Source organism: Coregonus lavaretus (genome assembly GCF_964263955.1).
Source record: "Coregonus lavaretus genome assembly, chromosome: 37".
Classification (NCBI taxonomy): Eukaryota; Metazoa; Chordata; class Actinopteri; order Salmoniformes; family Salmonidae; genus Coregonus; species Coregonus lavaretus.
Window position 1 is genome coordinate 5,845,225 of NC_140024.1, and position 25,668 is coordinate 5,870,892.

Genomic DNA, 25,668 nt, shown 5'->3' on the forward strand with positions numbered 1-25,668 from the left:
TAATATGGTTACTCCACTTACATTAATGTATTTTGCTGTTGTTGATATTGTTGTTAAAACATTTTCATGCTTGGACAGTCTACGTCATGGGAATCGTACTGCTTTTTGGCAGTTTTTGAAGTGGTTTTTAAATTTAGTCTACATTTTCTAATTTATATGGAGCCACTGGAGATAACTGAACTCTGGAACCGTGTAGACAAATGTTATCTGGAGGATAGTGAACTTTCTCAACATTTTAATTGACAACTGTGCTCAACTCTCTCAATTAAAGCAGGAAGCACCAATGACTCGGTCAATAAAAAAGTGGTCAGATGAAGCAGATGTTAAGCTACAGGACAGACTGGAATATGTTCCGGGATTCTTCCGATGGCATTGAGGAGTACACCACATCAGTCACTGGCTTCATCAATAAGTGCGTCGATGACGTCGTCCCCACAGTGACTGTACGTGCATACCCCAACCAGGAGCCATGGATTACAGGCAACATCCGCACTGAGCTAAAGGGTAGAGCTGCTGCTTTCACGGTGCAGGACTCTAACCCGGAAGCTTATAAGAAATCCAGCTAAGCCCTCAGACAAACCATCAAACATGCAAAGAGTCAGTACAGGACTAAGATCAAATCGTACTACACCGGCTCCGACGCTCATCGGATGTGGCAGGGCTTACAAACTATTACAGACTACAAAGGGAAGCACAGCCACGAGCTGCCCAGTGACACGAGCCTACCAGACGAGATAAATTACTTCAATGCTCGCCTCGAGGTAAGTAACACTGAAACATGCATGAGAGCATCAGCTGTTCCGGACGACTGTGTGATCACGCTTTCCGTAGCCGATTTGAGTAAGACCTTTAAACAGGTCAACATTCACAAGGCCGCAGGGCCAGACGGATTACCAGGACGTGTACTCCGAGCTTGCGCTCACCAACTGGCAAGTGTCTTCACTGACATTTTCAACCTCTCCCTGTCTGAGTCTGTAATACCAACATGTTTCAAGCAGACCACCATAGTCCCTGTGCCCAAGAACACTAAGGTAACCTGCCTAAATGACTACCGACCTGTAGCACTCACGTCGGTAGCCATGAAGTGCTTTGAAAGGCTGGTCATGACTCACATCAACACCATTATCCCAGAAACCCTAGGCCCACTCCAATTTGCATACCACCCCAACAGATCCACAGATGATGCAATCTCTATTGCGCTCCACACTACCCTTTCACACCTGGACAAAAGGAACACCTATGTGAGAATGCTATTCATTGACTACAGCTCAGCGTTCAACACCATAGTGCCCTCAAAGCTCATCACTAAGCTAAGGACCCTGGGACTAAACACCTCCCTCTGCAACTGGATCCTGGACTTCCTAACGGGCCGCCCTCAGGTGGTAAGGGTAGTTAACAACACATCCGCCACGCTTTTCCGCAACACTGGTGCCCCTCAGGGGTGCGTGCTCAGTCTCCTCCTGTACTCCCTGTTCACCCATGACTGCATGGCCATTCACGACTCCAACACCATCATTAAGGTTGCCGATGACACAACGGTGGTAGGCCTGATCACCGACAACGACGAGACAGCCTATAGGGAGGAGGGTCAGAGACTTGGCTGTGTGGTGCCAGGACAACAACCGCTCCCTCAACGTGATCAAGACAAAGGAGATGATTGTGGACTGAAAAGAAGAGGACCGAGCACGCCCCCATTCTCATCGACGGGGCTGTAGTGGAGCAGGTTGAGAGCTTCAAGTTCCTTGGTGTACACATCTCCAACAAACTTACATGGTCCAAGCACACCAAGACCGTTGTGAAGAGGGCATGACAAAACCTATATCCCCTAAAGAGACTGAAAAGATTTTGCATGGGTCCTCAGATCCTCAAAAGGTTCTACAGCTGCACTATTGAGAGCATCCTGACTGGTTGCATCACTGCCTGGTATGGCAACTGCTCGGCCTCCGACCGCAAAGCACTACAGAGGCTAGTGCGTACGGCCCAGTACATCACTGGGGCCAAGCTTCCTGCCATCCAGGACCTCTATACCAGGCAGTGTCAGAGGAACTCCAACCACCCTACTCATAGACTGTTCTCTCTGCTACCGCACGGCAAGCGGTACCGGAGCGCCAAGTCTAGGTCCAAGAGGCTTCTAAACAGCTTCTACCCCCAAGCCATAAGACTCCTGAACATCTAATCAAATGGCTACCCAGACTATTTGCATTGCCCCCCCCCCCCCTCTTTTGTGCTGCTGCTACTCTCTGTTTATTATCTATGCATAGTAACTTTAATAACTCTACCTACATGTACATATTACCTCAATTACCTCAACTAACCGCACATTGCCACGGTACCGGTACCCCCTGTATATAGCCTCGCTATTGTTATTTTACTGCTGCTCTTTAATTATTTGTTACTTTTATTTCTTTTTTTTTGTAGGTATTCTTTCTTAAAACTGCATTGTTGGTTATGGGCTTGTAAGTAAGCATTTTACTGTAAGGTCTACACCTGTTGTATTCGGCACATGTGACAATTAATGATTTTTGATTTGATTCTCATACATTGCATACAGTGTACCCTATACAAGTGAAGTGTATTTGTTTGTGAAAGCACAAATGAACGTACACAAGTCGCTGCTTCACTTGGTATGCGTGGCATGCCCACTCTGTCCATTTAGCTGTGCTAGACAGATTGAGCTCATAAAGCTGTCACAGAGGAGAAAACAGGGTCTGCCCCCAAGGCCCCGGCCCTACATTGCTACTTCTTCACTGCTTTACTTAATTAAAATGGCCCAGCTTAAATCTTCCCTGCAAGCAGCTGTGATCACCCCTTGCTTGAATGGGCCATACACTATGCACGGGGTCTACACCTCCCTCACCAGCCATCACCATGGTCCTCACTGGACCCAAGTAGACCCACTGGTATTGGTTCCATGACAGACATCCTTGGGCTAGGTTATTGGAAGGAGAGCTCTGCTCCCTCAACCAAGGTGTAGGCAGGGGATAACCAGCTAGAGGAACTGGAGCATGGTCTGCTAGCAGCTAACTGATGATATCCCTCTACTGCCTACTGTATGTGACCCATTTGTTCGCTTTGACACAGCTTGCCATAAGGGTACCCTTTCTTTGTAAAAAAAAAGGCAAAAAAAAGTTTACTGCCGACTTTTTACCTCTAACACTTTTATACTCCTATTGGGACCCTTAGCTTTTAGAAAATATGTTTTTGTTGTTTTTGTTGAATGCCTAATACAGTATAAATTGCATGGCATTGCCAATGCGCTTGTGTATAGTTTCCCCTCTAAAAATGGAATGCATTTAATTTAGCCTATTTCCATCAATACATCAAGTAGTCAGTATAGTCATTACCAGTATTACTTCCCTTCTCCTTACAGTATCTCAACGCTAGGAGGGGAGTTATGTGTTAATATAGCCGCTGCGCTCAGCCTTCTTTGAGAAATGACTTAATCATGTTTTTGATCTCTCCTCTAGGGAGACAGGAAGGGAATATCCTGGGTGTTGGAATGTAACATTAAGATCAATGCCAAAATAAATAATCAATAAATAAAATTAAGAGTCATTTGCCTTTCTCAAGTCTAACTTTCGGTAAATATTTTGAACAGACTGAAATTAGCATTTGTTTTCATAGCAGTGCTGTTTATTGGAAGTGGGAACTATTCTATCTTTTTTTTTTACAGGTGCAGCAGTCTGAGACATACTAGATATGTAAATTAGCAATATACTATGTCAATGCAGTGTGGACTAGCTTAGGACTTAGTTGAGAGTGTGAGTAATATTGCCTTTTTTGTTAACAAGCATTAATCCCCACTGTCTGAGAGCAACAACAAAAATATGACTGAATGCTAATCTGTCAACCTTTCTTCTCCTTGCGTTCTCCCTCCAAGCTTCTGAGACATTCACCTGTTTACAATGTGACCTCTTTGTATAGTTGATGTGCACCAGACATGTACACAGTAGGAGAAACTGAATGCTCACATCTGTCTGTCTCCTCTCCTCCTGCCACTGCAGCTTCTGTCAACGTGCTGGTGCAGAACTGCAAGATCTACAATGATGCCAGCTGTGACATCTCTGCAGACGGGCAGCTCCTGGCCGTGTTCATACCCAGCAGCCAGCGGGGCTTCCCAGACGAGGGCATCCTGGCCATCTACTCTCTGGCGCCTCACAACCTGGGAGAGATGCTCTACTCCAAGAGATTCGGTAAGTCATTGTCTCTCTAAAGCACGTGTCAAACTCATTCTACGGAGGGCCGTACATTGATTGAAATGTAAAGGAAAAACCAAAACCCAGCAGACAGCAGGCCCTTCATGTAATGAGTTTGACACAACTGCTCTAAAGTAACATGGTGCCCCATAATAGTCCATGAGCTAATCCCCCAAATTTGGGCCATCAGGCTCACTTGGGTTGACAATGTCTCATAGTGATTTTTTTTGAAGATCTGTGTCCCTAGAGATAGAACATGTGTGATAGCAGTGTAGCAATGGTAACTTTCTGTGTTATCACTCTTTATTTCATCCCTCCATCCTATTCATTTTTCCCATAGGGATTTTACCCCATGACAGTCAGTATACAAGTTAATACCCTTCAATCATAGACAGCTGTGAATCTAAGCTTTCCAATCAGAAGCATTTTCATGTCAGAATTACCTGTATAAATGGCTTTAAAAAGGAAACTTTGTTTGACAAGGGGTTTTAAAATGGCACCTGACCACACGACTGAACAGTAGTCCAGGTGCGACAAAACTAGGGCCTGTAGGAGTGGCAATATTGTCCGTTATTATCCTCAGTAATTTTCCATCCAAGTTGTCAGACCGGATGTCATTGTTGATTGAAAATAAAACTTTTTTCACCTCTTCCACACTTATTTTACAGAAATCAAAATTACAATGCTTGTCTTTCATAATTTGGTCAGATATACTTGGATGTGTAGTGTCAGCGTTTGTTGCTGGCATGTCATGCCTAAGTTTGCTTATCTTGCCAATGAAAAAATCATTAAAGTAGTTGATAATATCAGTGGGTTTTGTGATGAATGAGCCATCTGATTCAATGAATGACGGATCGGAGTTTGCCTTTTTGCCCAACATTTCATTTAAGGTGCTCCAAAGGTTTTTACTATAATTATTTGTCATTTATCTTTGTTTCATAGTGTAGTTTCTTCTTTTTATTCAGTTTAGTCACATGATTTCTCAATTTGCAGTACGTTTGCCAATCGGTTGTGCAGCCATACCTATTTGCCATCTCTTTTGCCTCATCCCTCTCAACCATAAAATGTTTATATTCCTCATCAATCCACGGGATTTAACAGTTTTTAGTCATTTTCTTAATGGGTGCATGCTTATTAGTAACTGGGATAAGCAATTTCATAAATGTGTCAAGTGCAGCGTCTGGTTGCTCGTCATTACAAACAACGGACCAACAAATATTATTCACATCAACAACATAGGAATCACTACAAAACCTATTGTATGACCTCTTATACACAATATTAGGCCAGCCTTTGGAACTTTGGTTTTCCTAGATATGGCTACTATATTGGGATCAATACATGTTGATGATTTAATTCCTGTACTGTTTGTAACTAGCCTGGTAGGTTGATTTGATAACCTGAACCAGGTTGCAGGCACTAGTTACAGTTTGAAGCTTTCTCTTAAGTGGGCAGACTGATGAAAGCCAGTCAATATTTAAATCACCCAGAAAGTTACCTCTCTATTGATATCACATATATTATCAAGCATTTCACACGTTATCCAGATACTGACTGTTAGCACTTGGTGGTCTATAGCAGCTTCCCACCAAAATGGGCTTTAGGTGAGGCAGATTAACCTGTAGCCATATTACTTCAACAGTATTTAATATGAGATCCTCTCTAAGCTTTACAGGAATGTGGTTCTGAATATATACCGCAACACCGCCCCCATTGGCATTTGTCTTTTCTGTAAATGTTATAACCTTGTATTGCTACCACTGTATCATCAAAGGTATTATCTAAGTGAGTTTCAGAGATTGTCAGAATATGAATGTCATCTGTTATTGATTTCATGAACCTTGCTTCTTAAGCTACAAATAACGTGGGTTATTTTGTAACACTTTTCTGGGACGCTTGAGTATTTTTCTTGCTTTACTGGGAAGCTTAGCAGAGGTAGACATACTCTGGTTATTTTTATTAGTGCAGGCTGAGCTGCACACGGTGGACTTCCTGTTAGGGCACACCACCTCAGTGCTAACAGTATTACTCGGTTTCATAGGCATATGATTACTGCATACAATAGCTGTAGGATCAACCAACTTTGAAAGCATCCATGACTATTCACATGTACATGTCCATTTTACATTTTTGAAGATGAAATATTGCAATTATTGATCATAACATCTTCAGAAATCAGCGATTCAAACAGCTTTTGGGGCACTTTCTTACCACAATTATGTGAATAATTTAACATCTGGCCCATGTGGTTGTGTACTGTACATAACTATGAAAATATTTGGAAATACTACAATTGTATTTCATACAGGTATGGTGATATGAAATTGTGCAATAACACCCCATTGAGTTGTTTGGCGCCATATTGGAAAAAGGCTTCTGTGGGGCTAATGTGTGAATTCTGTGATGGCCCTGTATCTACAAATCTTCTAGCTATGTGTGTGCAATTTGGTGCCTCTATCACCAAAGTTACAATCCAAAAACATAGCTGCCCCATTACATTGAATTCTTTGGCTAAGCTTCCAACATTCCATGACCTACTTATCAAACTAATTTTTAAATGTATTGGGATTTCCTTTTTAAAGCCATTTATACAGGTAATTCTCATATAGTGCCTTCAGAAAGTATTCACACCCTTTTGACTTTTTCCACATTTTGTTGTAATAATATGCCATTTAGCAGACGCTTTTATCCCAAGCGACTTACAGTCATGCGTGCATACATTTTTGTGTATGGGTGGTCCCGGGGATTGAACCCACTACCTTGGCGTTACAAGCGCCGTGCTCTACAGGTCACAGGCCTACACACAATACCCCATAATGTCAGTGGAATTATGTTATTAATTTCATTAAAAATGAAAAGCTGAAATGTTTCTAGTCAATAGGTATTCAACCCCTTTGTTATGCAAGCCTACAGTATTCAGACCCGTTGACGTTACAGCCTTATTCTAAAATTGATTAAATTGTTTTTTCCCCTCCTCAATCTATACACAATACCCCATAATGACAAAGCGAAAACAGGTTTTTATGAATTTTTGCAAATGTATTAAACATAAAAACAGATAGTATTCAGACCCTTTGCTATGAGACTCGAAATTGAGCTCAGGTGCATCCTGTTTCCATTGATCATCCTATATGTTTCTACAACTTGATTGGAGTCCACCTGTGGTAAATTCAATTGATTGGACATGATTTGGAAAGGCACACACCTGTTTATATAAGGTCCCACAGTTGACAGTGCATGTCAGAGCAAAAACCAAGCCATGAGGTTGAATGAATTGTCCATAGATCTCCGAGACAGGATTGTGTTGAGGCACAGATATGGGGAAGAGTACAAAAAAATGTCTGCAGCATTGAAGGTCGCCAAGAACACAGTGGCCTCCATCATTCTTAAATGGAAGAAGTTTGGAACCACCAAGACTCTTCCTAGAGCTGGCCACCCGGCCAAACTGAGCAAATGGGGGAGAAGGGCCTTGGTCAGGAAAGTGACCAACAGCCCGATGGTCACTCTGACAGAGCTCCAGAGTTCCTCTGTGGAGATGGGAGAACCTTCCAGAAGAACAACCATCTCTGCAGCACTCCACCAAACAGGCCTTTATGGTAGAGTGGTTAGACGGAAGCCACTCCTCAGTAAAAGGCACATGCCAGCCCGCTTGGAGTTTGCCAAATGGCACCTAAAGCACTCTCAGACCATGAGAAACAAGATTCTCTGGTATGATGAAACCAAGGTTGAACTCTTTTGCCTGAATGCCAAGCGTCACGTCTGGAGGAAACCTGGCACCATCCCTACGGTGAAGCATGGTGGTGGCAGCATCATGCTGTGGGGATGTTTTTCAGCGGCTGGGACTGGGAGACTAGTCAGGATCGAGGGAAAGACGAATGGAGCAAAGTACAGAGAGATCCTTGATAGCGCTCAAGACCTCAGACTGGGGCGAAGGTTCACCTTCCAACAGGACAAAGACCCTAAGCGCACAGCCAAGACAATGCAGGAGTGGCTTCGGGACAAGTCTAAAAACCAGTTTTTGCTTTGTCATTATGGAGTGTTGTGTGTAGATTGATGAGGGAATAAAATGATTTAATCCATTTTAGAATTAGGCTGTAATGTAGCATAATTTGGAAAAAAGTAAAGGGGTCTGAATACTTTCTGAATACACTGTAAATCAATTCAGGAGTAAGAATGTGCTTAGCAAATAACATAAGTTGCATGGACTGACTCTGTGTGCAATAATAGTGTTTAACATACAATTATCTCTAAGTTCCCTCATTCGAGCAGTGAATTTAAACACAGATTCAACCACAAAGACCAGGGAGGTTTTCCAATGCCTCGCAAAGAAGAGCACCTATTGATATATAAAAGCAGACATATCCCTTTGAGCATGGTGAAGTTATTAATTACACTTTGGATGTTGTATCAATACACCCAGTCACTACAAAGATACAGGCGTCCTTCCTAACTCCGTTGTCGGAGAGGAAAGAAACCACTCAGAGATTTCACCATGAGGCCAATGGTGACTTTAAAACAGTTACGGTTTAATGGCTCTGATAGGAGAAACAAGAGAATGGATCAACAACATTGTAGTTGCTCCACAATACTAACTTCATTGACAGAGTGAAAATAAGGAAGCCTGTACAGATGAAACATATTCCAAAACATGCATCCTGTTTGCAATAAGGCACTAAAGTAATACTTGGCAAAGAAATTAACTTTATGTCCTGAATTCAAAGCGTTATGTTTGGGGCAAATACAACACATCACGGAGTACCACTCTTCATATTTTCAAGCATGGTGGTGGCTGCATCATGTTATGGATATGCTTGTCATCAGCAAGGACTGGGGAGTTTTTTTAGGATCAAAAGAAACGGAATAGAGGTAAGCACAGGCAAAATCCTAGAGGAAAACCTGGTTCAGTCTGCTTTCCAACAGACACTGGGAAACAAATGTATCTTTCAGCAGGACCATAACCTAAAACACAAGGCCAAATATACACTGGAGTTGCTTACCAGGACGACATTGAATGTTCCTGAGTGGCCTAGTTACAGTTTTGGCTTAAATTGGCTTGAAAATCTATGGCAAGACTTGAAAATGGCTGTCTAGCAATGATCAACAACCAACTTGACAGAGCTTGAAGAATTTTTAAAAGAATGTGTAAATATTGTACAATCCAGGTGTGCAAAGCTCTTAGAGACTTACCCAAAAAGATTCAATCAATCAATCAATCACATGTATTTATAAAGCCCTTTTTACATCAGCAGATGTCACAAAGTGATATACAGAAACCCAGCCTAAAACCCCAAACAGCAAGCAATGCAGATGTAGAAGCTGTAATCGCTTGTGTATTGACTCATGGGTGTGAATACTTATGTAAATTAGATTTCTGTATTTAATTTTCAATAAAAGTGCAAACATTTTGTGTAGATGCGAGGGAAAAAAAACATTTTAATCTATTTTGAATTCAGGCTGTAACACAACAAAAATGTGGAAATTCAAGGGCTATCAATACTTTCTGAAGGCACTGTATGTACCCTGGAGATCAGAGGTATTTTGACCTGAACATTCGAAAATGTTTCTGACGGATGGCTGTGAATCTAAGCTTTCCAATGATAAATGATGAAAGGGTATAAGTGAGCAATAACTTGTTGTATACTGCCATTGTTTGTCCTAGGGAAATATTATGGGATGGAGGGATGAAAGAGAGTCATAACACACACTGCTCTCGCACTTTTTCCAACCGTAGGGACATAGACCTTCAAAAAAATCACTATGCGACATTGTCAATCAAAGTGAACCCGACCGACCCCCCCCCCCCTCCCCTGGCACATGGACTTTAAGGAGCGCTTCGAAAATATATGTTCTGTGCTGTCATTCAGTGGTGTCAATACAATCTTAGAGATTGAATCTTTTCAGCAGTATTGTTTTAGTATATTAATTAAGGTGTATTAAGCATGAAGATTGATAAAGGTAAATTAAAGCTTTAAATAGGCAACAGGTAAGTAGATATGGGAATGTGGGAGGCCTACTTAATTAGCTAGTCATAAATGCAAAACAAATTATTTAGAGCAAGTCTGGTCCTAAAGTAGCTGTGAATACAGTAATTTATAGTTTGTACTACTCTCGCGAGCAGTACAAACACTTACCAGTCCTTAAGACTAGGCAATAGCTTAATCAAGTACACAAATATACCTTTTTAGGTTTTTAGCAGGTGCAGGCTGCATTCAACAGAGAGGGACTCTCCAGATTCCTAACTGGATAATAGTATCGGCTTCCAAATGGTTGCCTTTAATGAGTGAGTTTGTTTTACTGTATGTTTCTCAAGTGGGAACAAACATTCAACTGTCGTCAAAAACCATTTAAAACCATTAATTAAGAAATACTTCACCAGTTTGTTAAGAAATTAAACTGACTTGCATTAGCCTGCTTGTACAGTAGCATGCATCAATCTAAGGCATCAGAGAAGGCAGGACAGTTTAATTGAATGGTTCCTGTTGTCTGTTATTTATAGCTGCTGTGTCAATAGGTATTCAGAATGCAATCCCAATTATCTATAAAGCAATTTACAGTATGGAGTGTTTTTAGGCCCTCAAGTAAAACCATGACAGAAGGTGTTCAATATTTGCTTTAAGTTTAAATGCCAAGCTCATCCATGCTCAACATAAAGTAGCCTAACCATCTCTTCTTTGTCTAGGTCCTAATGCCATCTCTGTCAGCCTGTCCCCGATGGGCCACTACGTGATGGTGGGCTTGGCCTCCCGCAGGATCCTTCTCCATCACACCACAGACCACATTGTAGCACAAGTGTTCCGCCTGCAGCAGCCCCATGGTGGAGAGACTTCCATGAGGGTGAGTTTGGCCAACGTTAACCAGAAACAACAAAGTATTATGCCATTTTATTTCTGCTTTCGTCAAAGCATCTTGATTCAGGTTTATTTGCATTGAACTTGAGAATGCCAGCAAGAACCTAGACCCAAATCATCTGTAAGTATCCTCTGGGTGACAGTAACAAAATGAAACCTCCCACATCTGGAGGTAAAGGAGATTGTAAATGATGAGCTTCTTCTGGCTGGCAAAGAGTACGACTCTTTATAAATAGCTACATTAACTCCATCATTCTTGGGGGATGAACAATAATTTCCCTCCCCCCATTATCTCTAAGCAACTGAGGAGGAACGTGAGACACAGATATTACAATTCAGTAGCTCATTAATACCCTCTCACAATGGCCTGCCAGATTAGCAACCCCAAACAAACAAACCAAGGCTGGCAGAGCCTGCATTAACTCTACTTTAACTGGATTCTGAAGGTACCAAACATCTTTATTGATCTGCTTTAGAATGTATTTGCTCCAACAAGATGGGCATAGAAAATGGGCTTACAATCAATGAGAGAATTTTCAAATGCCGCCAGGTGCTGGCTCTAGCCTTTTAAATCCCAGCAGTGCAAATGTGCTAGTGTAATGGAGAAACCTCTCTGACAGAGGATGCTAGACCCCAAGTAGAATCATGGTTATGCAGATCTCATTTAGTCTTTCATCTACCCCTGGAGCTCTCATGGCCCTTTGGCAGACCACAGTACAGTGTGTTCCCTTTCCTCTTTCAGAGGAACGTGTCTGCTGATACGGTCTTGATGATCTTTGAGCACTGTGAAACATTTCATTCTCCCTTTTGAATGAGTTTTTTTAAGAGAAGACCATTTTTTATAACCATGATTACCGTTTTAGAGAATCTATCACACCGTTTACACAATTTCACAATGTGCCACACTTAACTAGTAGTGAAGGGTCTTTGAAAGTGTTCTGTGTTTGGTGGCTCAGTATGTGACCCTGTTTTGGCTGTACATGTATCAGAATGTAGCAGGGGTTGTGGGAGGTGGTGTGTGAAGGATGAGGGGTAAAGTGTTTATGATTCAGGGCTTGGAGCCGGGGGTCCGTCTGTGACATCCCAGTGACCCAGAACACAGCCCAGTGTCCCATGGCCACCTCAGAGCCAGCCCTCAGAGGGCCTGATGGAAGCAGGACCCACTGCCTGGGCAGCCTCTGATGACTTGGCTGGGTAAACAACACCAGGGTGCCACTTTGATGTTGTCTTTCTGTCTCTCCTTCTGCCTCTTGCTGTTTGTGTGACTGTTTTCAGTCCCTTCCCATTTTTGAAGATGCCCTGGCAACTAGGCTATATGATAATTGAGATGACATTTTTACTTTTCGGGGGGGGGGGGGGGGGGGGTTAGCAGCACCAGTGACTCTTCTAACTCCAAACTTCTCACACTGCCAGTGTTGAAATTGTTGTGACATACGTTTTCTAATTGAACATGGTCTGAAGAGAGTCGTAATTAACCAAATCGAATTGAACAAATTGTGAATGTTATTTTTGTTTTTAAAGCTGCCGCATGGTGCATAAAATCCTGTGATTTGGCTTGAAACTAAGAGGCGTTTTGCGCAAAGTGTTATTGTCTCACGTTAATAACTAGTTTTTTGTTCCTATCAAAATGGAAATGATGACTCTTACATATCAAAGCAAAAGGGGAATGTGTTAGATATGCTCTGAATTTGTAAGTTGAACATTTTGCATTCTGTGCAAGTACATCTGACACACCGCCCAAGTTCTGGCAGCGTAGACAGTCCAGTTCTGACAGCTCTCATGCAGATCCCCAATTTTGCTGTCTTGCTCCTACGTTTGGAGATTAATTAAACAGCTTTTTCCCCCTCTCCTTTGTTCTTGAAAAAGTTATTTCTCCCTACTTTGTCTCAGAGTGGTGTAAACTGTATGCCGACGTAGACAGACAGGCATATGTGGTCATCCCTCTTCGCTTCACAGGGTACGAGGCAGGAAGTAGTACTCGTGTCAGTCACCTGATATGGTTGTCATAGCAGCAGTTTTGGCTAGTCATATTGAGAAGTGGCGTGACAAGCCCAGGGGAATGCTCTTAAATGAGCACTCCAACAACGTCTCTCCTTAACTTGATTCATTGAGGGAACAGCCAGCTGTTAAGACAGGGAACAGCTCTATACTTTCTGACAAGGCTGACTCAGCAACACTAATCAGCACTTCAACAGACAGACTAAAGTTCTAACATTGTTCTGCTATTCCCACACTAGTAACGGATTATGTCTCAGGTTCTGAATCATCGGGTTAATTGATAACCAATATATTAACATGAAATTAAGTGATAACAGGCTAATCTAATGTGAAGGGTAAAGCTCATTAGAAGACGGCGCTAATGCATTACAATTCTACAATATTTTAAAATATTTGTTGTTTGTTTTGGTTGTATCATACTGGGACAATAGTGGTACTCTTTGCTGTGGCTGTAATTGATTTGTTTCCATATGTCCCCATTCCCTCCAGAGAATGTTTGATGTGGTGTACCCCATGGCCGCTGATCAGCGGAGACACGTCAGTATCAACTCGGCCCGCTGGCTCCCAGAACCTGGCCTGGGGCTTGCCTATGGTACCAACAAGGGAGACCTAGTCATCTGCAGACCTGTGTAAGTCTGCACTACGCACTCTTTTTCTCTCTGTTTCTCTCTTTCTTGCCTTCCCTCTCGCACATTGCAATCTGCCCCTGGCTTAGAGAACTACGTTTGTCCTCAACACCTCTTCTCTCACTACCACGGTTTTTTAAAATCAGGAGTGGCCTGTGGCTAGATTTCTCCCTAAGCACCTTTCTCTATATGCCATGTATTTGTTTTACATTTGTACGAAAAAAAGCGAATTACTGCGTTTTCTATCCTCACTTTAGATAAATATCTGTTTCTGCTGCTGTTGAGGACAAGAATCCCCTCATTTGTGTGGTTACGTAATGGCCCTTTGAGTCCCAGTGCTCATGGCTTTAAAGCCTTTGACATTCGTGAAGGCAGGCAGCAGTTCCCACCCACCCACGGCAGGCAGGCAGGGCAGGGAGAGTTGGATCGATGGAGCGCCCACTGACTTAGTCAATTCAGATGAGCTTGTTCTCATTCACTCTTCAAAACGTTTCTCAGTTATGTTTTTCTCCGTTATGTCTGGCTGTCTGAAATAAATTGAGGGAAGGATGATTTGTTCTCCCTAGCCCCTGAGCCTGCATTGTTACTTCCGGGAACAAAAACTATAGCCTAGATCTCATCCAACAGCAGTAAAATGTGCATTATGGCCAAACAGGATTTTCTACACACAGAAATTACAAACCTTATTAACAAACCAACAGTTTACTGACAGCGATAGTTAAGCCCAGACAAATAATGTTCTGCGATTTTGAAGAGGAAAATGTGGGAATTATATCTAAAACGTCCCTAAAGACATTGCAATTCATCAACAGCAAAATTGTCTCTAATTGATATCAATAATCTTAATGATCCAACCGTAATCTTACCTTTACCCAGAGAATATCACTGTACATCCAAGAGAGACTTAAAACTGCATCTAAATCGTGAAGCCCTAATTGTGGTCTGTAAAATACAGTAATAGCATTCCTACACACGCAGAGCACCACAGGTGAATAATAATCAAACAAGCATCACAAGAGGAAGAACAAATAGTACTCCCCATGGACATACTGCCTCACTCACAGGCACACACACAGTACAGTACACCACTGCAGCATAGACTCCACATCCCTATTGGAGAAAGCCTATTATGTCCCTGTGTGTTCACTAATGGTAGAAACAGTTGTGCTGCAATCAGTGGCTCATCTCCCTACTACACTGTTGAGCAGGAATCATTTAGAGAGGGGAATAATGACCAGAACCTCAGGATGTGGATGTGTTTCTATTCTCTGGTCTGTTTTCATTGCCTGTGTTGTGTCAATTACATGACCAAACATGTCTAAGGGGTCTATAGGCAGGACCTCGTATATGGCCAGACCTCGTATAGCAGCACTACCAACCGCAACGATGCACACGTCTTCTCTACTGAGAAAGCTGCATTTGAAGCTGCATTTGAATATCTGGCATCTCTCATACGTGTTGGCAGTATGAAGCAGCGTTTTCTCCGTTTCTCAGTTTCCTCGCTCTGTACGTATTGACGAGAACCCTGAAATCTTCTTCAATCAATTATTTGTTTTTCTTTTCCTACAAGCATTATATTACATTTTCTGCTTGGATGAAAAACTATTTAAGGCTGCTTGTTTAACTGGAAGAAATGTATTTTTTATTCCACATTTAATCCAAAACAGCCGATTTGATGGTGGCTCACTGCGTTCAGTTTGACATGAATCAGAGCAAACAATGATCATCAGCCCTTTTGGGTGATCAACTGTTTAGGGGATTAGTAATTCAATCAACCCTATTTGTTTCAACTACATTCTACAGGTTTGTACTGATAGCCACCTTTTTACCTTGACCAAATGCCAATTGAGTGGAAAAGTGGTCGCTTGCCCCACAAGTGGAGTACAGTCTAGCAGAGTTCTGTTGGTCATTGTGTGGTCAGAGTGACCTCTTTAGCAACAGAAGGCACTGGGACCAGGGGCACTGGAACCAGTTGGGTAGAGGCCAACCATCCTGGAAAGCCTAATCTATCAGCCTGTCAAACTAAGCTGTTACACAGACGTCTCACCGTCTCTGTGGCTGTCTGATTTCTCCGTTTATTGGTCATCCCTCACCAAAATATCTCGCATTCCATTGTCTTCCATTGTCCTAGATTTGGGGGATTTGGGTAGCACTTTGTATTTACCGCCCAATTTCGCTGGCAGATGGAGGTGGCTGTTTTCTATTGTGGGATTGATTTTTCAGCCCCATAATTCAATGTTGCATGCCTGGCTGTTGTAGCCTTTCTGTTTTGTTATACAGAATAACAGCATGAAAAATAATGCAATGTGACTTTTTATATCAAGCATGCTGTGCTCTAAGAAGCTTTGCTCCGGAGCAGGGACGTGTTGTTGCTGAGGAAACTGAAATGAGATCAGGACAGAGAGAGATAGTGGCCTTGTTTGGGAAATAGTCTCATAAAGAAGAACTTTCCCCCTCTAGGTCCTAACGCTGTCGATATTATTCCTCCATTTTTATTTTTCTCCTGAAAGTTTGACCCTACTCCCACCGTGTGTTCTGTTCTTGGCAGCTTTTCTTGGATTGTATACTTGAACTTCCTTTCAGATTCACAGCTAGTGTGCTGGAGGTCTAAAATGTAAGCTTTTCACGGGCCAAATACTCTAATGATACAGGTAGGAATTCCTTGCTAGTTAGTACAGGGTCTATGTCAGGTTAACCGCAGACTTTGATTGGTTATCCGACTGGAACCAGGGTTTCACATGTACAGGTACCTGAGGAAATCTATCCTCAAATTGATTATCCCACTCCTGCTTCTCACTTTACACAGTGGCCGCCTTACATTTGAAGCAGAACATGTAGGGACTTGTAAACCAGATGCACACTCATGATATCCAGCACCTGCTCTCTATAGTACTGTATGTGTATGATCATCACACACATCATATCCCATAAAAGCCTCTAACTGTCATGAGAGCGAGCAGTGGAGCGGTTCTGTGCCCGCCGGATGTTGGAACAGCTGGAGGAGAACAGGCCAGTCACCCAGAGACTTCTGGGTAAAGGAGCCCTGAGGAAGAGCTCTCATTATCCCTTTTTATGGAGGTATTTTAAGAGCATTGGCAAAACAGTTGAGGCTTCAGCTCTGGCTCATTGTAGTCCCAAACATCTCTGTCCAAACGGTCTCTATTCCAGTTCTTAGTGTTGCTCTGAGTGTTTAAAGGAGTTTCTAGTAAAACTGCACTCACTACAGCTGGACATAGTACTAATGAACCTCATCTGCTACATATTATCCAAGACAATGATGAATAAGCAAGCAGTGCCAATATCCAGTTACTGGCTCAGACACAGGTTTGAGTTGGGTCTGTCCAAACGAATGTCAAAATAACTTATGCATGTGTCTAATGTTAAATCATCCTGGTGATATTTGCAGAGCTCAATTATATCTTAAGATATACCCCTACCCCACCCACAAATATGCACACAAACACACATTCGGTTTGAGAGGCTGGAGCAGAGGGCAGCCGCAGTGCAGCGCCCGATGAGCAGTTTAGGGGGTTTAAGTTCCTTGCTCAAGGGAACATCAGCAGTAGGTGGCACCTGAGATATTGATGCCAGCTACCCTCCGGTTGCAAGGCTCATTCCCTGCCATCAGCCACGCTGTCGGATTCATGCAAATGAGAGAAGACATGGATTGTCTTCCTCCTTTGGGGATTTGAGCAGGTCTCTTCTTCTGTCTGGTGTGCTTTACTGTAAAGAGCCAAGGTAAAGCAGACACTCTGACAGGATTTGAAAGCACTAGCATGTCAGGGGCTGCCGTTTCAGCGATTTAAGTGTCATGCACTCAATTTGTCTCTCATATATTATTGTTGCCTGAGGGAGTGATTGAAAAAAATATCCCCTCTTTCTCATCCATTTTTTCTTTCAGCACACCAGGCTGCATCAACTGCACTGGCTTACACACCAGAATATGGTATTTGGAAATATACACATACTGTTTATCTACCCCCCGGCGTGAGAAAGAAGAATAGTCCATATAAGATATCCACTTTTGTGCTATTGAAAAGAATATCTTCCCAGTTTAATGCCTGCCAGCAGTTTTCCTAGATCCATGGTAACTACCCCAAAAAGAGAGCCATTGCTCAGTTTCTTATCAAATATTTCATTTCCCTGTATCATACTTATTTTGATAAACGGTTGTAGCGGAAGGGTCGTTAAGTGTACATGATTTATCATTGTCTCTCACAGACTGCTTATTCGCTGACTCTGCTGCCTGTCCACTGATGCTGGGGATAAATGGAACATGGAAACTTATTTTGTTCGTTTCCTTCTAATAAGATGCAGCTGATAGACACATTTGAATGGTGCTGTCTTCACAGAAACCAACTGCTTGACTATCTCTAGCTATTCAATGTAACCAGGCTTTATGGAGCGGCTTGCATTCTCCCAACACTCAGGCCACAATACTATTTGGGTGTGACTTAAAGACGTGCTCTGGAACTTTGGCGACTAAGTATTTTTTAAACCTCCCGCTTTGGGCTGAATGTGTAGTTCATACATGCGTAATCTATGAGCAGAATTACTGTTTTACCTAAAGTAGCCACAGAATCCCTATTTTGAAAGCGACTGTTTTTCTGGAAGCTGTGCTGCGCCCTTTTCCCTACATTTTCCCCCACGTGGGCCAGCCCCCTAGCAATTAGTTATAGCCAATGAGCTTCAGCCCCTCGCCATTTGAGTGGCAGCTAGCAAGATTCACACACAGCAGAACAAGAAAGAGAGCAATGATGTGGTGCAGATATCTGCACACATGTGACGTAGTACGCAATTTTCGGGACCACTTTTGGCTCGAGAGCACTACTTCCAGAAAAAAAATATATATACAGTGGGGGAAAAAAGTATTTAGTCAGCCACCAATTGTGCAAGTTCTCCCACTTAAAAAGATGAGAGAGGCCTGTAATTTTCATCATAGGTACACGTCAACTATGACAGACAAATTGAGAGAAAAAAATCCAGAAAATCACATTGTAGGATTTTTTATGAATTTATTTGCAAATTATGGTGGAAAATAAGTATTTGGTCACCTACAAACAAGCAAGATTTCTGGCTCTCACAGACCTGTAACTTCTTCTTTAAGAGGCTCCTCTGTCCTCCACTCGTTACCTGTATTAATGGCACCTGTTTGAACTTGTTATCTGTATAAAAGACACCTGTCCACAACCTCAAACAGTCACACTCCAAACTCCACTATGGCCAAGACCAAAGAGCTGTCAAAGGACACCAGAAACAAAATTGTAGACCTGCACCAGGCTGGGAAGACTGAATCTGCAATAGGTAAGCAGCTTGGTTTGAAGAAATCAACTGTGGCAGCAATTATTAGGAAATGGAAGACATACAAGACCACTGATAATCTCCCTCGATCTGGGGCTCCACGCAAGATCTCACCCCGTGGGGTCAAAATGATCACAAGAACGGTGAGCAAAAATCCCAGAACCACACGGGGGGACCTAGTGAATGACCTGCAGAGAGCTGGGACCAAAGTAACAAAGCCTACCATCAGTAACACACTACGCCGCCAGGGACTCAAATCCTGCAGTGCCAGACGTGTCCCCCTGCTTAAGCCAGTACATGTCCAGGCCCGTCTGAAGTTTGCTAGAGTGCATTTGGATGATCCAGAAGAGGATTGGGAGAATGTCATATGGTCAGATGAAACCAAAATATAACTTTTTGGTAAAAACTCAACTCGTCGTGTTTGGAGGACAAAGAATGCTGAGTTGCATCCAAAGAACACCATACCTACTGTGAAGCATGGGGGTGGAAACATCATGCTTTGGGGCTGTTTTTCTGCAAAGGGACCAGGACTACTGATCCGTGTAAAGGAAAGAATGAATGGGGCCATGTATCGTGAGATTTTGAGTGAAAACCTCCTTCCATCAGCAAGGGCATTGAAGATGAAACGTGGCTGGGTCTTTCAGCATGACAATGATCCCAAACACACCGCCCGGGCAACGAAGGAGTGGCTTCGTAAGAAGCATTTCAAGGTCCTGGAGTGGACTAGCCAGTCTCCAGATCTCAACCCCATAGAAAATCTTTGGAGGGAGTTGAAAGTCCGTGTTGCCCAGCGATAGCCCCAAAACATCACTGCTCTAGAGGAGATCTGCATGGAGGAATGGGCCAAAATACCAGCAAGTGTGTGAAAACCTTGTGAAGACTTACAGAAAACGTTTGACCTGTGTCATTGCCAACAAAGGGTATACAACAAAGTATTGAGAAACGTTTGTTATTGACCAAATACTTATTTTCCACCATAATTTGCAAATAAAATCATAAAAATCCTACAATGTGATTTTCTGGATTTTTTTTCCTCATTTTGTCTGTCATAGTTGACGTGTACCTATGATGAAAATTACAGGCCTCTCTCATCTTTTTAAGTGGGAGAACTTGCACAATTGGTTTTCTGACTAAATACTTTTTTCCCCACTGTACAGTGGGGAGAACAAGTATTTGATACACTGCCGATTTTGCAGGTTTTCCTACTTACAAAGCATGTAGAGGTCTGTAATTTTTATCATAGGTACACTTTAACTGTGAGAGACGGAATCTAAAACAAAAATCCAGAAAATCACATTGTATGATTTTTAAGTAATTAATTAGCATTTTATTGCATGACATAAGTATTTGATACATCAGAAAAGCAGAACTTAATATTTAGTACAGAAACCTTTGTTTGCAATTACAGAGATCATACGTTTCCTGTAGGTCTTGACCAGGTTTGCACACACTGCAGCAGGGATTTTGGCCCACTCCTCCATACAGACCTTCTCCAGATCCTTCAGGTTTCGGGGCTGTCGCTGGGCAATACGGACATTCAGCTCCCTCCAAAGATTTTCTATTGGGTTCAGGTCTGGAGACTGGCTAGGCCACTTCAGGACCTTGAGATGCTTCTAACGTAGCCACTCCTTAGTTGCCCTGGCTGTGTGTTTCGGGTCGTTGTCATGCTGGAAGACCCAGCCACGACCCATCTTCAATGCTCTTACTGAGGGAAGGAGGTTGTTGGCCAAGATCTCGCGATACATGGCCCCATCCATCCTCCCCTCAATATGGTGCAGTCGTCCTGTCCCCTTTGGAGAAAAGCATCCCCAAAGAATGATGTTTCCACCTCCATGCTTCACGGTTGGGATGGTGTTCTTGGGGTTGTACTCATCCTTGTTCTTCCTCCAAACACGGCGAGTGGAGTTTAGACCAAAAAGCTCTATTTTTGTCTCATCAGACCACATGACCTTCTCCCATTCCTCCTCTGGATCATCCAGATGGTCATTGGCAAACTTCAGACGGGACATGCGCTGGCTTGAGCAGGGGGACCTTGCGTGCGCTGCAGGATTTTAATCCATGACGGCGTAGTGTGTTACTAATGGTTTTCTTTGAGACTGTGGTCCCAGCTCTCTTCAGGTCATTGACCAGGTCCTGCCGTTTAGTTCTGGGCTGATCCCTCACCTTCCTCATGATCATTGATGCCCCACGAGGTGAGATCTTGCATGGAGCCCCAGACCGAGGTTGATTGACCGTCATCTTGAACTTCTTCCATTTTCTAATAATTGCGCCAACAGTTGTTGCCTTCTCACCAAGCTGCTTGCCTATTGTCCTGTAGCCCATCCCAGCCTTGTGCAGGTCTACAATTTTATCCCTGATGTCCTTACACAGCTCTCTGGTCTTGGCCATTGTGGAGAGGTTGGAGTCTGTTTGATTGAGTGTGTGGACAGGTGTCTTTTATACAGGTAACGAGTTCAAACAGGTGCAGTTAATACAGGTAATGAGTGGAGAACAGGAGGGCTTCTTAAAGAAAAACTAACAGGTCTGTGAGAGCCGGAATTCTTACTGGTTGGTAGGTGATCAAATACTTATGTCATGCAATAAAATGCAAATTAATTTCTTATTAATCATACAATGTGATTTTCTGGATTGTTGTTTTAGATTCCGTCTCTCACAGTTGAAGTGTACCTATGATAAAAATTACAGACCTCTACATGCTTTTTAAGTAGGAAAACCTGCAAAATCGGCAGTGTATCAAATACTTGTTCTCCCCACTGTATATATATATATAGATATATATAATAAAAACATCATACATTTAGAATCAAGGCAGGAAACAGCAGTAGTAGGCTAGGTGCTAAAAGGACTTTCCAGATTAGGACTATAAGAAAGAGTCTGTAGAAACGTGTTTTTAAGGCCCGTTTTAAAAGTTCTGATTGCACTGCTCAGATGAGGCTGCAGGAGGGCATGAGTTTGCAGGCTTGAGAAGGCGGTTTGATGGTTGAGAACAGGATTCTGAGGTTAGCTTTGTTGTCAATCATGGTGGAGTAGAAGGCTGACCGTGCTGCTTGGTGGTCTTTGTAGGCCAGTAGATGGATAGTGAAGCCGTCCTTCCTCCAACGCCTCTCAAACTTACGGCCATGAGTCTTCATTCTGCGCAGTTCATCAGTGAACCAGGGCGAAGACTGTTGGAAGGTTACTTTCGGGGGTTTTCGGGAGCAAAGATGTTCAGGGTGTTACTCAGAGTGATGTTATACAGGTTGACCATATCGTCGAGAGCCAGCTCACTGCAGTCAGACTCAAAGGTGGGCTGGATGTGTTCCAGGAAGAGGGATGGGTTAAGTTTCCTTAGGTTGCAGAATTGAATGGCCCCCTTTGGGCGGTGGATCGGAGTGGGAGTAGTCAGACCGTGTCACAGGCTTGTGGTCAGATACACCAAGTTTGAGGACATCCAAGTCAGAGGCAGGGACATATCCAGTGATAATGTATTGTGTGTTGACGGTTGTGGGTAGGGAACATTTACATGTGGCACATGGTTTAGACAGTCCAGCAAGTTGAGGAAGTCAGCAGCCATAGAGCACTTGGGTGAGTCAACATGGATGTTAGTCACCCAAAATGACAATGTTGGAGAGGGTGGAGCATACATAGTTTAATAGTTCACAAAACTCAGGAATAAAAAAAAAACTGCTTATCTGGAGGGGGGTGGGGTTTAATCAAGGATAACAGTGAGAGGATTTGGGTGTTTACATTTAAAAGCAAGGCACTCAGATTGAAAATCAGCAACAGTCTGGGTTTAAAATAAAGCACTCTGTATAAAACAGCAAGGCCTCCACCACGGCCGTGGCTGCGCGCCTTTTCAATGTATTTATATCCAGGCGGAGCTGCTGCATTTAGATGGTAAAAGTCCCCCTCTTTGTGCTGTTTTTCAGTGAGGCAGATCATGTCAAAATAATTGTCTGAGATAAACTTATACAAAAGAGGAGACTTGTTAAAGACTGAAGATTGTAGAGTGCACGACGTGTGAAGGCATTGGTGGAAACACTTTCATTACATCTTGGTTGGTCCACTGCTCTCTGTATGGACTGTATTGGCTTAGAGTGGGTACCTGAGGGTCAGCATGCAGAAATGGCCCTTTATCATCTAACTCCGGTACTCTCATTGCGAGTGCATACAATAGACTTCAGTTTGTTAATTAGTCTCCTACCGCCTCGTCATCCTCACCATGTTTTCCGTTGAAGCCCGTATTGAAAGAGGCTGTTCTTAGGGTCCTTACACAGGGTTGTTTTAATCTGTCCATAACTTCTGAGGAATCCTCCTGTGTAGTAAATGAATGTTGCTGCCATTTCAGACTCTTTTCATCCAGGCTTTGGTCCAGGAGATGAGGATCTAGATAGATTTAGCTAGGCTGGTATTTGAATCCAAACAATTTGCTAGTTGATTGGAGAGGTTGGAGAAGTAGCCAAATATGTTAACTAATTTAACGTTGATGATTAAAAAAAAAGATTCCTATGTTCTATACTTGATAAGCTATCCAAAAAAACAAGTTGATTAAAACAATGTGCTTAAAAAACACTTAACAACTAATTATGGGTAATTCTGCATTAAAATAGATGCCTCTAGGTGCCATGGCAACCATGGAACTCCAGTGCCATTCTGTCTCTGCTTCATGAGATGTAATCCAATCCTACTGGACAGGAATGTTTTAGATATTAATTGAAGGTCTTAAGGTTATTTTATGGTTCAACACCACATTTTATGGCTCAACACCAATTGAACAGACACTTATTGGTCAGATTCTCAGACCAGTGCAGTATTATGAAAACGATCTCAACTGTTTCACTGCAAGGTAAAATTATTTAAATTGTAATTGTACTCTACCCGAAAGATAACTGCAGTGCTTGCCCTGAATTGATTTTTATCAGATGAAATCATATTTGTGGATACATCCAGGTCTGACACCTGCCTCAGTCAACATTGGATCATTTAGAGCTATGATGCAATGAAGCAGTACTATAGATTTTTCATCTTAATGCTGGGGACCATTGTGAGGGATCTGCTTGTTGGAAATGTATGGACTGCTCATTCTACTTATGTCTAGCAACATATTTTGCACATCCTTTTTTGATTGAAATACTGTAACTTATTGAAAGCTTTAGCATATCCTGCTGTGTAGGTCTGACATGACGAGTGGAACATTGGAACTGAACGTTTTTAGTTCTCTGATTTAACATACAAATATGACCAAATGATGAAACATTAATGACGACATGACAGTAATGACTCATTGTATAATGTCCGTCTCTCTTTCCTTCTCTTTGTTGCTTTCTCTCCCTCTCTTTTTATATCTTTCTCTCTCTCTCTCTCCTTCGCCTCTCCCCTCCAGAGATGCCCAGTCAGACGGAGACGGCCCCTCTGAGCACAGTGAGCCCATATTTGCTGTCAACAACAATCGAGGCGGTGGTACCGGTGGGAGCCGCAACGGAGAGCGACCAGGGTGAGAATTGGCATGGGCGGGCCTTTGAGGGTGGTGTGTGTGAGAACACTAGCTAGGTATATGTGGCTTTCAGAGAAGGGGGAGGTGCAAGTAGAGTTTTTTTCTTCAATGGAGATATGAAAGTCTTCTGTCTAGCAAGCATTCTCTGAACTGTGTTTACACCTCTGTCAGAGGAAAGGCAGTGCTAGTTCTGTGTATTGACATTGGACTCTCCCCTTTTGTTCACAAAAATAAGTTGTTTTTCAACAAAATGCAATGCCAACGCTCAAGTGTCATACACACACAAGCAGGCACACACACACACACACACACACACACACACACACACACACACACACACACACACACACACACAAACACACAAAAACACCACTCATGAACACTAACAATAACACAGAAAGGCAGGTCCGCTTTGAATTCGATCTGAACTGACCCTTATCATCTCACGACATACTATATGAACACCACATGCTCACTAACTGGCATACAGCACTCATCCACACACAAATGCATGCATGAGCAAAACAAGGCTGTAGGCTCACACTTGAATACATACACACATCCAGCTGCTGAACACATTTCAGGTCACCTAACATCTTTTGCCTCTTACCCAGTGTTTATTCTCTGGCTGTGTGCTTTCATCCATATGGCCCTTATCAGCGTTGACCATGTGGCTGTGTTTTGCAGGAGCAGCAGGGCCCCCTTGAGGTCTGAAAGGGACATGGGACTTATGAACGCCATCGGTCTCCAGCCCCGTCACCCTACCCCCGTTGTGACATCACAAGGTACACAGACACCCGTCATACAGCTTCAGAATGCCGAACGAGGCACACAGACGGACCGAGATCCACAGGTTCCCAGCACCTCCCGGGCCTCCCAAGCAACAGACAGTACGTCTACCTATATCTATACCTATCGCTCTCTCCCCCAGTCCCTCCAGCATTTACCCTGTCAACTAGATCTATATTGTTTTCATAATACTGAGCTGTTCAACTATGTAATGTCGTAACAGGTAAGTCTGGTTAAATCACCATCAAATTGATCACAGAACTATTTCAAATTCTAACACCCAAGACTCCCCTCAGGCATATTGTAAGAACTTTCACAAATGAGTAATTGACACATTTTCAGGATGATACTCATTTGCAATTTGTCATTAATTGAGCGAGTGAACTGTGGAAATCACCATTCTGGTCCTCTGATTAATCATATAATAATAAAAATAA

General features: G+C 42.8%; 1 protein-coding gene across 1 annotated transcript in view; it reads left to right on the plus strand.

Moving 5' to 3' along the window:
• LOC311111569 (activating molecule in BECN1-regulated autophagy protein 1A-like) overlaps positions 1-25,668 on the plus strand; it is a gene marked incomplete at its 3' end in the record, with an annotated part of 143,650 nt that overhangs the window by 44,012 nt on the left and 73,970 nt on the right. The window contains exons 11-15 of the mRNA XM_084154322.1: positions 4,005-4,193; positions 10,876-11,030; positions 13,532-13,671; positions 24,332-24,442; positions 25,130-25,332. Coding sequence (XP_084010448.1) covers positions 4,005-4,193; positions 10,876-11,030; positions 13,532-13,671; positions 24,332-24,442; positions 25,130-25,332 — 798 coding nt within the window. The remainder of the gene's footprint in view (positions 1-4,004; positions 4,194-10,875; positions 11,031-13,531; positions 13,672-24,331; positions 24,443-25,129; positions 25,333-25,668) is intronic.